The 17,602-nt window shown below is 41.7% G+C and overlaps 1 protein-coding gene across 19 annotated transcripts in view; it reads right to left on the bottom strand.

The window, feature by feature from the left end:
- The window catches only part of UNC79 (unc-79 homolog, NALCN channel complex subunit), a 294,353-nt gene that overhangs the window by 131,140 nt on the left and 145,611 nt on the right, over positions 1-17,602 (bottom strand). For 18 of the 19 annotated variants that reach the window (XR_009210277.1, XM_032180377.2, XM_032180374.2 and 15 more), the window contains 6 exons: positions 10,708-10,898; positions 9,989-10,112; positions 7,588-7,728; positions 4,789-5,010; positions 2,466-2,693; positions 496-637 (listed from right to left, as the gene is read on the bottom strand). Coding sequence is in view for 18 of the 19 variants with exons in the window: in XM_032180377.2 (XP_032036268.1) it covers positions 496-637; positions 2,466-2,693; positions 4,789-5,010; positions 7,588-7,728; positions 9,989-10,112; positions 10,708-10,898 (1,048 nt within the window). In the remaining variant the exon portion in view is untranslated. The remainder of the gene's footprint in view (positions 1-495; positions 638-2,465; positions 2,694-4,788; positions 5,011-7,587; positions 7,729-9,988; positions 10,113-10,707; positions 10,899-17,602) is intronic. The other variant, XM_032180379.2, reaches the window with a different exon arrangement.

A 17,602-nucleotide genomic window follows, 5' to 3' on the forward strand; every position in this document is an offset into this window, starting at 1 on the left:
TGACAGGAGCTAGAGTACGATTCCTGAGCCTGTCTGCCATCTCACTGCCCACATTGCGTCCACCCAAGAGCTTTGAGACAAATGAAAAGGTGGCCACTCCCCAGTCCCAGCTAAGAGCCAGCAAAGTAGCCTTTGAGCTCAGCCTGCACAGCCAGAGCACACTCTGCTTTAGCCAAATGCCCTGAGTGGCTGTCAAGATTGTCAGCACCCAGCCTTGGTCCACAGAGAGTACCTCGCATTGTAAGTAGGGAGGCGATGAGTTTTTATTGAAAACGGGTGCCAGCTGCCAGAAAGATGCTCAGGGAACTGGGTTCTGCAGGAACTGTAACAGATCTGTTCATTTTATAATCTGCTGGGAAATGTTCCTCTGCACGAGTCTATACTAAGGAAACCACGTCTGAATTTGCCCAAGTCGATATTAAACCAAGAACCCGGTGATTTGAACATCAGGCCATGTGCACATGGCGCATTCCCCAGCAGTCAGAGCACACCTACCAGCATGTTCCACGGGCTCAGTGCGATTGCCTGGGTTCTCTCCATGCTTGCTTGCAGGATTCTCCTCCTCCTCCCCTTCAGGGCCTATGATAAACTCTGGTCTGGAAGAAAGGAGGCTATCCTCAAGGCTGTCTGTGGGCTCCTGAAATAAACAGGACAGGCAGCCAGGTAAGCAGCCCTGATGGAGGGGTGTCAGGAATCGTTTGCTCAGCTCAGCAAAGCTGGACTGCACACCTGCTGTGTCCCGGGTCCCATGCTGCTGAGGCCAGAGGCCAAGGCACCTCACCCCAGAAGACCCTGGAGCTTATTGCCAGAACAGTGTAAAGAAATCTCGATCCGCTATTGCTGAAACATTTTCTTTCACTTCAAATATATATAGAAGAAGATCAAAAACATCATTAAATCTTCCTAGGCCTGCTTTCTCACCTCTGCATTAGTCTCCAAGATCAGAGTCCCACTCGTCAAGTCACTCCCCACCCATGTACATTTTATTCAATAACAGGACTTGATTAGGAAGGAATAGTAACGGGCTCACAGAGCTATATTAAGATGCAAATGGCCGGGCAAGGTGGCTCATGCCTGTAATCCCAGCACTTTGGGAGGCCGGGGTGGGCAGATCACGAGGTCAGGAGTTCGAGACCAGCCTGACCAACATGGTGAAACCCCGTCTCTACTAAAAATACAAAAATTAGCCGGGAGTTGTGGCACACGCCTGTAATCCCAGCTACTAGGGAGGCTGAGGCAGGAGAATCACTTGAACCTGGGAGGCAGAGGTTGCAGTGTGCCGAGATCGTGCCACTGCACTCCAGCCTGGGTAACAGAGCAAGACTCTGTCTCAAAAAAAAAAAAAAAAAAAAAAAAGATGCAAATACTGGCCAGGTGTGGTGGTTCATGCCTGTAATCCCAGTGCTTTGGGAGGGTGAGGCAGGAGGATCACTTGAGGGCAGGATTTGAGACCAGCCTGGGCAACATAGCGAGACCTCATTTCTAAAAGAATGTTTAAAATTATCCAGGCATGGTGGCATGCCTGTGCCCAGTTACCCAGGAGGCTGAGGTGGGAGGATCCCTTAAGTCCAGGAGTTCAAGGCTGCAGCTATTCATGATCACACCACTGCACTCCTGGGTGACAGAGCAAGACCCTATCTCTAAAAATAACAAATAATAATAATAATAAATTTAAAAAAAATTAAAGGCACAAATAGTGGGGTTGTCCGGGGTAGTCAAATTTTTAGGAGTGAGAAACTGCTATAACATGTGAGTTACAGACAGCAAGGTATGGCAACCCAAGTGTCTGTCAACAGCTAGATGGAGAAACAATTTAAAAAGGCATACATTTGGCCAAGCACGGTGGCTCACACCTGTAATCCCAGCACTTTGGGAGGCCAAGGAGGGTAGATCACTTGAGCTCAGGAGTTTAAGACCAGCCTGGGCAACATGGCAAAACCCTGTCTCCACAGAAAATAATTTAAAAATTAGCCAGGCACGGTGGTGGGCGCCTGTAGTCCCAGCTTCTTGGGAGGCTGAAGTGGGATCACCTGATCCTGGGAGGCAGAGGTTTCAGTGAGCCATGATCAAGCTACTGCACTCCAGGATAGGGGACAGAGTGAGGCACTGTCTCAAAAAAAAAAAAAAAATACATTTTACAGTATTCATTGTCACTTAAACTTTGTAATATAACTTTGTGATAAAAGTTCTTTTAAGAATACTAGTAATGTACGAAACTGTATGAATGGAGGTGCTACAACCCTCACTCAAGCCACTTAATAGAATTCTGTATAGCGTGGCTCCAGTTTGTATCCTTTCCAAGAGCCTGAGTTGGTAGAAGCAATGGGAAAAGTTTCTTTTAACACAGTCTCACGTATAACCCAGCATGGAGCATAAGATGCTGCTGGAGGAAGACTCCATTACATCAGCTACTGCCGTCTTTAATGCTATTATACACGGGTCATCTTGTTTCTTCAACTGCTTACCACCAGCCGGCTTTCTTCTTTAGGAGCTAGTCTCTCCAGGAGTTCACAAGCAAGCTGATAGCAGAGGATACTAGACTGACATAAGTTGCACTCGATTGCTTTTTCGTCCTTCTGGCAGGTGTGGGATCCCCCCCAGGGGGCTTGGAAGACATTGTTTATAATAGAAATAATGTCCTTTGATAAGCTGTGCTCTAAACCCATCGTGATTCCATCATCTTGTAACTCCATCTGAAAGACATCAAAAAAAGACACACGCACACACACACACAAAAAAAGAAGAAGAACAAGGAGTTTGGTCCATTTGTCTAATAGTCCATTGGCACACTACTTAGGGATAATTTTCACTAACTGACAGCAAAATTGAATTATTTAAAGACAATATAGGCTTCAAGACCACGAATATACATATACATTGCTGTCTGTGGGTTTTTCTAGAAGGAATATAAACACAAGATGAAGCAATTGGAATTATTTTTAAAATCATGTAGGAGATTTAAAAGAGAGTTTTTGTTTTTGGCTAATCGGTTTGTGAGATTTTACACATTTAAAAAATGCTGTTCCTCACCTAGATTCCAGATCTTGGTTTCTAAATACCATGAGCTGCTAAAAGGAACCAGGGCTCCTCGGAGAAATGGCTGAATTCCAGGGATGGGGCTAGGAAAATATAAGATGAGCCTGGAACATCTTGTCACACCAGAAATCAAGGAAGAGTTCATAGAATGATGTGGACGTGCCAAAAGAACACAGGAGCCAGCTTGAAAAGATTCTCACTGGCCAAATGTGGAACAATATGAGCATCAAAATACAGAATCATAGTAACAGATTATAACCCACCAAATAACATAAAAATCCATGGGCACTGCGGGAATGAGTAGATAAATAAATAAACACGTAAATGGGAAAGAAGGATAAACTATTCCATCAGTAGAATACCAGCGAATACATTTAGAAGAAATGATGGAATTGGAAAATTATCACTTGACTGTCAAGATAGTAATAATTGATAAATCATCCATTGATGCTAAAACTAGTGGATGAAAGCCTGATAATAAATAGGAAAACCATAAGGTAGTTACAAACTACTTATTAGTTACAAAAGGGAAAATAGTGACTTTATCACAGAAAAATGTGGCAGATTTTGGTCACTTGGTTAGGGTGACCAAAGTTGTCATCACAGTAATGGGATATTATTATATCTTATGTCTGCTGACATGATGCATTACAAAGGATGTAAGATCACATCTGTGGTCTTCCTGCCAAGAAAATGCATGACCCAAATTAATTCATAAGGAAGCATCAGGCAAACTCAAATTGAGGGACAGTCCACAAAATATCTGGACTATACTCTTCAAAAATGTCAAGGCCCCATAAGTATAGATACCTACGAGGTACCCACAAAAATTAAAAATAATTAAAAAAAAAAGTCAAGGACATGAAAGATAAAGACTGAGGAACTGTCCTGGATTAAAGAAGACAAAGGAAACAGTACCTATAATTGCAATGAGTGCTTCTAGATTGTTCCTTAATCAAAGCCAGGCTTTTTTCTCTTGCTATAAAGATGATATTGCTATTATATCAATTTTCAAAATTAATAATTTCTGCAAGTTATGTAGTAGAACTATAACACTAATTTCCTGATTTTGATAACTGTACTGTGTTTATGTAAGAGAATGTCCTTTTTTTTTTAGAAAATACACTCTGAAGTGTTCAGGGATAAAAGGACATCATGTCTGCAATTTAGTCTCAAACGATCTATTAAAAATTAATGCACACACATGCAGAGAAAGAGAGAAGCAGATGTGGTAAATAAATGTTAACATCTGGAGAATTGCTGGGAGGAGTATTTGGGAATTCTTTACAGTATTCTTGTAACTTTTCTGCAAATCTGAAATTATTTCAAAATAAAAGCTTAAAAAGAAATGTTCTCATCAAAACCTTTTTAACTTTTCTTTTTAAATTAACTTTAAAAATCAATGTATAAAATATATTAAAATTAGCTTCATTACTATAGAGTTGTACCTTTCCCTTCCCAACAATAGTATCATCCTTTTTGTTCATGCAATTTATTTAACAGAATCAATTCTAATGATGCTAGGGTGTTTCTAAAATTCAATCCATCCTCATATGTCAACATCACTGCAGATATTCACATAAGTAGTTTTCAGACTCTTTAGGAAATCTCCAAAGGAGTTTGCAAAAGGTCTTGGGTGATGCTGCATCATTTTGATAAGTGTGGAGATGCCCAACACATGGAAAGAATTGCTGTACAACGCTTTCTCTCATTCTTCACCTCTGAACTAAAGGAAGCTCATGCTTCAGCTACCTGCTTCAGGAGAAGATCAAACATGAGGATGAAACAATTTAGATTCATTTCATCATCTTCACAATCAAAGTCAATAGTCCTTCCTCCTGGGTGTCCAAAATTCTTGAAAGGGCTACGAAACGGACTACGCATAGGACTCCGAAACGGACTCTGGAAAGGACTATGAAATGGACTGAGCATATTGTGCTGAACTCGTCGACCAGGATCAGAGGCAACACTCACCTACAAGAAAGAATGGCAACACATAGAAATGAACTCACAGAAGCTCAAATGCTGTGTAAAATATTCAGGGACTCTACGTAAGGTATTTCCAGCTGTCACACTTATTTCCTTCCTTAACCAATGGCATTAGTGCCTCCAAATACTAAGGATTCTCTCAATGTATAAAAACAAGAAATAAAACCGCTCAAACTTCCTAGTTGTCAGGAAGTGACATCAACACCCTGAAGAATGAAGGCATCTGCCATTACATTTTTCAACCCATCAAACATGTCCAATGAGACCAGATTGTTTGAATCTACTGAAAACCGTACTCTGAAAAATGAGAACTTACAAAAGTAAAATATTGCAAGATAATGTTTAGAATCAGAAGCACAGAATCTCAAATTGACATGATTAGTTAAAAGATGGTCTCTGGGGATTACAATTATTAAACCATTATGGGACAACAATATATGACAAACCTTTTGTACTGGTTATTCTCCATTTGTCCACCCAACCCCTGCTCAGAACCTTACTACCTCCTTGGCCCTACTCTATGCCCAAGAAGTCGTGGACTGAGTCTCCTCTGGCTCCTTTGCTGCCTGGTTTCCAGTTGGGTTAAGTCAATGGTTTTTATTTTTTGGATTTTTTTTGTTGTTTTGGGACAGAGTCTTGCTCTGTTGCCCAGGCTGGAGTGCAGTGGCAAGATCACAGCTCACTGCAGGCTCAACCTCCCAGGCTCAGGCAATCCTCCCACCTCAGCCTCCCAAATAGCTGGGACTACAGGCATGCACCACCAGGCCCAGCTAATTTTTTGAAAATTTTTTTGTAGAGACAAGCTCTCATTGTGTGGCCCAGGCTGGTCTCTAACTCCTGGACTCAAGCAATCCTCCCACTTCAGCCTCCCGAACTGCTGGGATTAGAGGCATAAGCCACCAAGCCTGGCTGGGTTCAGTCAATGGGAGGCACCAGCGGAAGTCCTGAAAGCTGGAGGAGAGACAGGCAGGAGTATTTCTCCACTCTCCCTGCCCACTTGGGTGCTACATCTCTGGGAGCATCTCCAGCACTCCATAACTTCTCTAACCAGCCCTTTCTTACAGTTTCAGCTCCCGTTTGGTACCCCAGGAACTCTTTCCTTGTTCCTTCAGCCCTGGGGGTGTAAGGACTTCCTCCTGGACTGTTCCTGGACTCTGGGTGCCTTGTCCACCTGTATTGCTCCTTTAAGCTTTCCCATAACACTATAGGCAGAATCTCCATTAAAGTCTGTCATTTAAACTATCTGGGATAAATTCTGAATCAGGACCCTGACTAATACATCTGTATATCACTCTCAAATCATATTTCTCTTTTTTTTCTTTTTCAATTTTTATTTTAGAATCGGAACAACACACGTGCAGGTTTGTTACAAAGTTATATTGCGTGATACTGAGGTTTGGGGTATGATTGTACCTATCACCTAGGTATTTTTCTGTCTTAAAAATCTTTGTGGTAACCACAAAGCTCTTCAAACACCATTTTTAAGGTAAAGAGGAAGATTACCCCATTAAGAATCAGAATATCCAGGTATTCACGGTGTTTCTGTAGGAAATCACTTCACTTCACTGAACATCAGGTTAGGTAGTTGTAAAATGAAGATAATGAGTTCTTCCCTGGCTGCCTCACACAATTCTGTGATATTGTTTGTTGTGAACACATTGCACAGAGTAAAGTGCTACACAAAGGAATGTCATTTTAAAGGTTACAGAAGAACGAAATAAAGTATAGATGGTTGGCAGCTGGCTCCTATCAGGCAGATGACAAAATAAGTAATGATATTCTTTAAAAACACTGAATACAAACCCATAATCATGTTCCATTTTTTAATCCCTAGATATCAGGTGGAATGGCTGGAGGCCTGTGGCATACAGTGGGGGAAATTTTGTAGAGAGGCTTGACAAGGAAAGAGTGGAGAACATTTTCTGCCAACCATCCAATAAGAGTCAACCTTTCCACAGCTCCTCATGGCCTGAGAACAGCAGCACATCAGCAGAGACTCTATCAGGCCTCCATAGAAAAATAATCAAAGCTGTCCAGCAGTTTGTATACACTTTAGACCAGACTATCTTGACTTTTCTCACCTACAATGATGCAAAGGGGTCAATAAAATGCGCTCAGTTGGTTCACAGTGACAGCATCCCTCACAGTCACCAGTAGTTGATCATATCTTCCCAAAAGACAAGGAAAAAAGAAAATCATCCAAACTCCTCCCAGACTCCTCACCCCCAAAGTGAAGCACTGATCTGCCTAGGAGCTGGTAAAAAATTCTTATCCACCAGGAGACTCATAAAAATGGAATGTTACCAAAAAGCTACTCTTTTTCATCAAGGGAGAGAGCTAAAATTCAAAGAAATTAAAAATAAAATGAAAACTCAATAACTTACTGGTTATACACTATACCAAACAAATGTGACTGTTTAATGCACTTAAAAGATGAACACAGCGAGATGGACTGAAAACACATTTTTGGTTTCTTATGACAGTACTTTCAGGCTTAGGATAACTGACAAGGGTTTTCAAGATTTTTAAAAGTAAGACAAGAACAAATGTGGCAATAATTACCCTTCGAGATGCAAGGTTCCCTGCCAGTTCACTGACTCTTGATTTTCTTTGATTTGCCAGCTCTTTGACTGAATTAACTCCATCAGAAAACATACTTATTAGTAGTTGAAGTGGAACCATGATATCTAACTCTGATAATACCTAGGGAAAAAAGGCATATATCCCCCCAAAAAACATATGTAAATTTTAAAACTCAAAAGAGCTATATTTAACCTTCTTTTTCCAAAGCAAATTATTGAACATAAGGATAATTAGCCTTATACATATTCTATCAACACAGTCATCCTCCAATTTTCATACTAAGAAAATCAAAGTTATCATCGAACTTTCTCCTTTCCTCACCCCCAGCATCCAATAGGTCACCATGTTCTTTCTATTAACACTTCTCAATTTCTCTTGATGCTGTCCCCCACTCTCCATATCCACCGCTAGTGCCTTAGTTCCTCACCTTTCTCCTGGACTAGCACTGCTTCTCTGGGCCATCCCCACTCTGATCTCAATGACCCATCCGATCTTGCTGTCTGGTACAACCTGGTGTCAATCTGGGCCCAAATCAAGTCACCTTCTCTGTCATTAATTTTCTGGAAAAAAATGCCTTCTTCCTTCAGACAGAATTAATACATCCCTGTTCTCTGCTTTCTTAACCTTTATACATACCTTTATTAGAGCAATTATTACTTTTTCTTCTGTTTAATTGTCTAATCCTATCCCTCCCACAGTGAGCTGCTTAAAGAAAGGAAGTATGCAGAAAGGACTATTTCCAGTCCCATTTTTATTCCAGTGCCTATTCCAGGGCCTGGCACATGGGAGCTCTTGCACGCGTTTCCACAATTAATTATAAATGAGTCAACTCTAACCACTATAGTGTCCACTCTATCCTCCAAATAGACCAAGGCTGGAAAACCTCCTTCAGCTGCAACACTCTGTCTTATAAACCAAGGCTGGATGAAAGCCCAGTCCGTAAAATGTGTAAATGTTTCCGCTGTAGCCATAGTGGTGGACAAAGCTGTATAGGCTCATCCCCAAAGGGCACAGTGTAAGGGCTGTGCAACAGGGTAACTGAGGCAACATCCAGCCATCTGTAGGTAGACTGGCTTTCTTAAAAGGGGAATTACCTTACTGAAACCCATTTGGGAATAAATGGTTAAAATTCTAAATCCCAAAGTTGACTTTTTGTTTGTTTGTTTGTTTGTTTGTTTGTTTTTTGAGACAGGGTCTCACTCTATTGCCCAGGCTAGAGTACAGTGGCTTGATCACAGCTCACTGCAGCCTCGATCTCCTGGGCTCAAGAGATTCTCCTGGCTCAGCTTCCCAAGTAGCTGGGACTACAGGTGAGCGTCACCACATCCAGCTAATTTTTGTATTTTTTGTAGAGATTGGCTTTGGCCATGTTGGCCAGGCTGGTCTTGAACTCCTGAGCTCAAGTGATCCACCCACCTTTGCCTCCCAAAGTGCTGGGATTACAGGTGTGAGCTACCGAGCTGGCCCAAACTTTGACTTTTTAAAAAATGGTCCCTTTACTCTCTGTCAAACGTGAAGAATATTGCTCTTCAGTTTCGAACCCAGAAAGGCATCTTTACAACTTGAAGAGCTTATGGGATCCTATCCTTGCATGACACAGAAATGTATCTGTACCTGTAGTTAATCTAAACACTGATTCTGTCCTCATTTTCTATAACTGCCCAAACTCATATCAGGTATTCAAGATAATTTAATAAACTTTAATTGAACATCCACTTTTAAATACAAAGCATGTGCCGTATTCTAGGAGGAGAGGATGAAGGGGGTTATAAATACAGAAATGAGTAAGACCTGGCCCCTGCACTCAGGAGCTTGTAATCAGGTGGCAAGACAGACAAAAACTGTGAGACAGAAATAGAACCAAACTCACACAGAGAACCTGGGAAGATGAGGGTTTGAAGTAGCAGAAAACTTCAGATAAGGGATAATTTTTGAGATGGACTTTAAAAGGTAGGTTGGAGTTCACAAATAGAGACAGGAGAGAAAGTCAGCCCAGGCTGAGGGAACAGCATGAACTACTCACTAAATCCTTCCCCATCTTTCCAAGTAAAGGACCTGTTTAATATCAAAGATTTATCAGAATCCCACAAGACAGCTATTATACTTTTAATAGCCATTGATGGAAAAATACAAAAGGACCTAAAGCTACTATGAATTCAGTAATATTACTGCACAATTTATATATTTATGTTATTAACCACAACTAGAGCAACATATATTTGAAATTTACTCATTTATCTATGCATAGGAGATATTCTTTCTTGGCAAACATGGGGACTTATGAACTCTTTGCTATAACTCCCACTCCCTCGACCCAGGGATCGAAAGCTTATAAGCTAAGAACTATTTCCTAAAATGATCAAAAGTATTATTCACTTACATGAAGCCATAGCAAAGCTTGCTCCTGCACAGAGGAGGGGTATCCTGTAAACCGACAACTAATAAAACCAAACATCTCCTCCATTGAGAAAGGCAGAGGACAGAGTTCAATGTCAAACATTTTGCTGGAAAGCAGAGCAACAAAAGTAAATGACCAATGGGCATAGATTGGGTTCTACTAATACCACCACTGTCTTTCTAACTATTCCCCATTTGGAAAGCCAAGCCTTTTAGATTAGTTTGTGTTCTGAACTGTTATCAACATATTTCACTTTACTGTAAGAGAAGTTTATGTCATTGAAATAGAGATCTTATAAATAATTCATATGGTTGTTAATAACATTACTGTTCTTCCTCATATTAGGTTTAACAGAAGGAATTGCATTTCTAAGGCATTAGCATTGCTCCCCAGCATCTAAAACAGTTTCCCTTTGCACTTTCCCACCACATCCCACCAATTATAATTATATTTGAAAATTTCAAAATAAGTAAACATCTGTTTTTTCCACAAGAACAAAATCTTTTCTGGACAATGCCAAATCATCTTAGGTTGAGGTATTGTAGCTATTTCACGTTGGGGCTTCAAGTTTCTCCACAGGGTTGTTAAAAAGTAAATGAGATTATATAAAACGCTTAGTAAGGTGACAGGCACACAGTACATGCTCAACAAACATTAGGTATGATTATAATTACAGTGACTTCATTAAACTACTTACCCACCTTAATACTTCCCTGAATTCTTTTAACTGATTATCTGGGACTTCTGTTCTGATGGCTTCCAGCCATTCCGGCATAATACACTCCCAGACAGATTGATTGATCACATTATAGGGGATCAGGCAGAGGATTCGGTTGAGACCTTCCTTCAGCTGAGTCACTGTGCTACAGGACTTATCCCAGTAGCCACCAACCTGAAGAGGTTTCCATAGCCACAGGGGAAAAGAATGAAACACACTGGTTACAATTATACTCAAGGACTTCCTAAGGCAATGGGTACAGAGAAAGGCCACAATCCATCATGTTTGAGTGCTAGGCCAAGAATCTTCAGTGTGAGATTGATTTGTAAGATGGCAAACCACCAGGATCCATCAGTTACAGAAAGGAAAACATAGTTACGAATAGGCTCAAATACTGATTACAGATTGAATTTTTAATGATGCTACTGTTGATTTTGCAAATCACATGTGAATTAAAATTCCAAAGATTTATTCCCAACAGGATGAGCATACTATTAGAGCATTCTTATTCCTAAAGTCTGATAAATCTATTACAGCATGCACGTTACACCTGTGCTTCAGAGGAACATGGTTTTCTACTACTGCATGCTTTGTATTGCAGATGTTTCATTACAGGAAATACAGTAGTACACAGTGCTCTTTTTACCCTATGCTGCATACCCTGCCACAATTTTTTTCCTAAAATGTTCTAAAAGTAGTTGAATCTGTGAATAAAAAGGACTGGCTTTTTAAACTAATTAAGATAGTGTATCAATTTTTAAGAGCAGGAAAAAGTTAAAATCACGAATTTACAAACTTAGGTTGTTTATAATCCTGATGTTAGAGAGCGTATATTCTAAGTGTCAACATAACAAAGGTTAAACTGGTCCTGAGTCTTTACTAAATAACATAAGATGTGTGAGAAACTACCTTAATTTAAATGAATTCAATTTTAAATGTTTATTACATCTAGAATTCCAGATTATTCCAAAAGATCAATCAATTCTATTTTAAAGCTCCAATATCTATTTGGTGCCATATTGACCAAAATCTTAGACAACTGACTAAATATTTTCTGGAAGTGACTATATTTCTGTAATTTCTGTTGTGTTGTTGTTAGTTACAGGTACAGACAGAAAAGAACCAGCACTAATAACATTGAGATCCTGAAATATATCATTACTGAAGTTTTCTGGGCTATGTAGTTTACGGTCAAGCCATATAAAGGCTCACTGGTTTTGAATAGTATGTTGGAACAAGTATGCTTTTGGAAACCCTAAATTGTCAGTGGCCAGATGACAGATCCTTTGAGTTGGAAAAGCTTTCATATTTAAAAGGATTTTTAGAGAGCACTTACCCTAAACAAATGTCCTAATTACCCACAGGGGAGGATGAAATTGAAAGAAGAATACAAAAAGTATCACAGCTAGCCTAAAAGGCTCCCTTAATAAAATTAAATAACAGAAATCAGATTTAGAACAAAAATTTAAATCTACACCCACCATAAACTCCCCTTCACCACCTTCCTCCTGCACATGGACCAGTGGAAGGCTGATAGTCCAGTCTGATAGAAGATATTATGGAAGACTTCCCTTTACAGGTCAATGGGCTCAAGTGGAATGATGTGCTCTGAGGGAAGGAATTCATCCTAAAGGCTCTGTTAAAAGATTTATAAAAACATTCCAAAGGCACACAGCTCTAAATTCAGAAGCCCTGGAACACAGGAATCTTTTGGTTTCCATGTCAGTTAGAAATTTTCTCTCTGACATAAGGGGACAATTTCAAAATAGGGCAGTTGGATGGGCAGGCCAATCCGTGAATGCTATTGTTGATGTCACCACCCAATTCTTTGAAGTATTAAAAAATAACTGTTCTAGGCTGAGGCAAAAGGATCGCCTGAGGCCAGGAGTTCAAGACCAGCCTGAGCAGCACAGTGAGACCTTGTATCTAAACAAAATTTTTTTTAAATTAGCCAGGCATGGTGGTATGCACCTGTAGTTCCATTTACTCGGGAGGCTGAGGTGGGAGGATCTACTGAGCCCAGAAGTTTGAGGCTGCAGTGAGCTATGGTTGTGCTACTGTACTCCAGCGTGGGCCACAGAGTGAGACCCCATATCTAATGAATAAATAAATAAATAAATATTTTTTAAAAATAAATAAATGTTCTGGCTTTACTGAGTCTTTACAAAAACAGAAATGTGGCTTTAGGAATAACCTAAAGCTCCACCCATCCTTCTTACCAATCCCAAAACCTCCCCTCCAAAAGATGCTTGCAGATACTATAAAATGCCAGGACACTGGAAAAGGGACTGTCCTGCCCTTAAGAAGGAGAACTTAAATAGTAATTGTCCTGGGCCTCAGCCTGGACATGTAAGCACTGCAGACTCTCTAGACAAATAATTGTCCATTCCCCCATCCTCAAGCACCTAAATGTTAAAGCTCAACACTGTTGGGAGGATTTCCTGTTTGTCACAGACCAAAACCTGACAATAGGCAAATATGTCCCTGGAAATCCTCTTAGAGCAGTTACTTTAAAAGTCTGCATAATTCCTCTCCCCTTTTGAGATGTAAATCTTCTACCATCCAGAACTAAATTCTCAAGAACCTGACAGCAACCTCTCTTTTTTTTTTTTTTTTGGAGATGGAGTCTCACTCTGTCACCCAGGCTGGAGTGCAATGGCACGATCTCAGTTCACTGCAACCTCTGCCTCCTGAGTTCAAGCAGTTATCCTGCCTCAGCCTCCCGAGTTGCATGGGACTACAGGCGTGTGCCACCACACCTGGCTAATTTTTGTATTTTTAGTAGAGACGGGGTTTCACCACGTTGGCCAAGATGGTCTCCATCTCCTGACCTGAGGCAGTCTGCCCACCTCGGCCTCCCAAAGTGCTGGGATTACAGGTGTGAGCCACCACACCCAGCCAAGAGCCATCTCTTTAAAATGCAAACATCCAAGGAAGTAATTCTGCTTTAGACCCCATAATTGAGGCTCCTCACTTTTACTTGTAGTACTGCTTCTTATCACAAAATTCAAGAAATTTACTTCCCCTCCTGATAAATACCAATTAAAACCCCAGTCTCTTAAGAAAACTCCAATGCCTTTTTCCTTAGCTTAGCCCACTTTAAAAAGTAGCTTTGCCGTTGACTAAAACAACCACCTGAGGCTGAGCCATAGCCTCTATGAGATTATGTATCAAGGCAAGTAAAAAGATCTTAAAGGTTTCCCCCACAAATATCAATAAAAAGCATTAGCCCGTATAATGAATAGGAAACAACTTGTTCCATCTGCCAGAAACACAATTTGAATAAAAGTGAGGCAAAGATGAAAAAGAGCTCTTATATAAACTAGTAAGTTTTTTTGTTTGTTTTTGTTTTTTGTTTTTTATTTATTTTATTTTTTTGAGACGGAGTTTCGCTCCTGTTACCCAGGCTGGAGTGCAATGGCGTGATCTGGACTCACTGCAACCTCCGCCTCCCAGGTTCAAGTGATTCTCCTGCCTCAGCCTCCTAAGCTGGGATTACAGCCACCTGCCACCACACCCAGCTAATTTTTGTATTTTTAGTAGAGATGGGGTTTCACCACATTGGCCAGGCTGGTCTTGAACTCCTGACCTCAGGTGATCCACACACCTCGGCCTCCCAAACTGCTGGGATTACAGGTATGAGCCACCACACCTGGCCTAAACTAGTACGTTTTATATCACTTTTTGAAAGTTATAAGGTCTCTATTTGTGTCTGTATGTTTGTGTATGTCTATGTGAGACAGAGTAAGGATGGAGCTTGGCTCAGCTCTCCCCCACTAGAGCATTCTTTCACGCATTCCCGCTGATCACAAAACAACACTATGCTACCTCACTGACACCATACCCATTAATAGTTATATTAAGACCCATTAATAGTCATACTAAGTGTGAAAGGAAAACCTTGGGTGCCAAAATTACTAAGCTAAAGGGAAATGTCAAGCTGGGAACTGCTCAGGGCAAATCTGCCTCCCATTCTATTCAAAGTCTTCCCTCTGCCACACTGAGATAGGTGCATATCTGATTGCCTCCTTTGGAAAGGCTAATCAGAAACTCAAAAAAGAATGCAACCATTTGTCTCTCACCTACCAGTGACCTGGAAGCTCCCTCCCTGCTTCGAGTTGTCCCCGCCTTTCTGGACAGAACCAATGTATTTCTTACATATATTGATTGATGTCTCATGTCTCCCTAAAATGTACAAAACCAAGCCGTGCCCCGAGCACCCTGGGCACATGTCTTTCCTGAGGCTGTGTCACAGGTGCACATCCTCAACCTTGGCAAAATAAACTTTCTAAACTGAGACCATCTCAGATATTCGGGGTTCACAAAAGAAAGTAGTCATTCTACTGATAAAAGAAAAACTTCAGCTGAATTAAATGCAAAGGCGTTTAATTGAGCAATAAACAATTCACAAATCGGGCAGCCTTCTGAGCCAGAGTAGGCTCAGAGACTCCAGCACAGCCATGTGGTGGAAGATTTATGGACAGAAAAAGGAAAGTGACAGACAGAAAAGAGAAGTGAGGCTGGGCACGGTGGCTGACACCTGTAATCCCAGCACTTTGGGAGGCCAAGGTGGGTGGATCACCTGAGGTCAGGTGTTCGAGACCAGCCTGGCCAACATGAGAAAACCCATCACTACTAAAAATACAAAAAATTGGCCAGGCATGGTGGTGGGCACCTGTAATCCCAGCTATTCAGGAAGCCAAGGCAGGAGAATCGCTTGAACCTGGGAGGCGGAGGTTGCAGTGAGCCGAGATTGTGCCACTACACTCCAGCCTGGGCAACAAGAATGAAACTCCATCTCAAAAAAATAAAAAAGAAAAGTGAGTACAGAAACAGCTGGATTGGGTATAGGTTGGCATTTGCCTTTTGTGAACATGGTTCCAACAGCTGGCTACATTTGATTGGCCAAAACTCGGGGATTGGCACAGTGTAGGCTATGGTCCATTCATACCTCCATTTGTTACAGATCACGATGTACAGAGAAACTTTTAGGCCAAACTTAAAGGATGTAAGGAGGCAGTTTTAGGCTAAACTTGATTTAACACTATATTATTCTTTTGGGCTTTCATGTAACCATGCCTTTTACTTAAAGAATTCCAGGCCGGGCGTGGCGGCTCAAGCCTGTAATCCCAGCGCTTTGGGAGGCCAAGGTGGGTGGATCATGAGGTCAGGAGATCAAGACCATCCTTGCCAACATGGTGAAATCCCATCTCTACTGGACATGGTGGTGTGCGCCTGTAGTCACAGCTACTCAGGAGGCTGAGGCAGGAGAATCGCTTGAACCTGGGAGGCAGAGGTTGCAGTGAGCCGTGATCATGCCACTGCACTCCAGCCTGGCAACAGAGCAATATTCCGTCTCAAAAAAAAAAAAAAAAAAAAATTCCAGAAACTGGCCTAAGGATATCCAAAATCGAACCAAGGTTGTGAAGTGTCCCTACTCAAGAAGGAATGCTGAACTATTGATTTACAGCATAGTTGCCGCGGGCCAGACCACCAGGTGGCCTGTTACTCAAGGTAACCATCACAACTGGCTATGCTGACCTGCATACCTTACCCTTAACATGCTCTGCCCAGCCCAGCCTGCAACCCTTACCCCTGATGTCAATTCCCGCTCTTTGCCTAATAAAACAATCCCTACCAACGCTTTTTAGAAAACCAGTGGGAGGATTCTTGCACTTCCCCTGTCTCCCTTGCTCTTGAGCACAAGCCCTGAAATACAACCCTTGTCTAGGAAATCCGCTTGGCCCCATGTCAATTTCCATTGCATGGGGAGCCAAAGAGTCTGGTTTATAAGAGATTCTCTGGCAACCGCTGCAGGTCCACAGGACATGGGGAATATTTTTCTCTCCCAAGTGGGAGGCTTGTGAGCCGGACCCCTCTGCAGCTGATGGGCAGCTGTCTGAAACTTCAGTTTAGTATTGCTGCAACTGGGAGTTTTCCTCCAGCCTCCCCAAGACTCCTTGCCACCCCTCTAAGCTATGCTTTCCCTCCTCTCCTGTCCCCTATTTGTTGTGTTTTTATTTTTCCTTCTTCTTCCTCCCTCCTTCCTTTCTTTTGGTTTTCACTAACTTCATCAGCTCCAACTGAATAGATACCCACACAGGACGTGATGAAATGGTGGATTGGCTCAGCCTGAATAGTCACCCATGCAGGATGGATTGAAACGGCTGATCAGTTTAGAAAACTCTGTTTAGTGCCCTGGCTTTGAACTCTGTAATCTTCTTTCAGTCTTCTAAGTATTCTCCCTTCCTTTGCCACACCTTGTGGGGAAGGGAAGCCTGTGGACTTTCCTGTCGTCTGTCTGTTTCAGTGTGAAGCTACTGACTGTGGGTGCTGTTAAAGCAAACTAAATACGGCCTGAGAAGAACACCATACTTTTATATTTGAGTCCCTGTGGATGTAACCTAGCTGTAGAAAACAACGTATATGGTGGTCCATTTTCAAGACAAAATACCTTGAATACACTTGGACCTGTAAGCTATGGAAGAACAGGATACCCTAGGGCCCTGCCTTAATAGCCAGTGCCTGCTTATTGGGACCCTTTAGGTACCCTCACCCAAACCAGAGGATTTAGCTTAGAATGGAAGTTTACTAGCTTGCAAAAGTAGCTCACCTTATCTATTCCTAACAGCTTGCTTAACCCCCTGGGTCAGGTCAAATACTTGAAGAGTCCCAGAGCTGACTACAATTACAATGCATTAAGGGCTGCAACAAAATGCAGCGAGAAGACCCTAAAGAAAATACCAAAAGCCCCAACCCAACGACCAATAAAAAACAAGAAAAGGGCCGGGCGCGGTGGCTCACGCTTGTAATCCCAGCACTTTGGGAGGCCGAGGCGGGCGGATCACGAGGTCAGGAGATCGAGACCACGGTGAAAC

The sequence above is a fragment of the Hylobates moloch genome, unplaced genomic scaffold (genome assembly GCF_009828535.3).
Source record: "Hylobates moloch isolate HMO894 unplaced genomic scaffold, HMol_V3 SCAFFOLD_16, whole genome shotgun sequence".
NCBI classification, from domain to species: Eukaryota; Metazoa; Chordata; class Mammalia; order Primates; family Hylobatidae; genus Hylobates; species Hylobates moloch.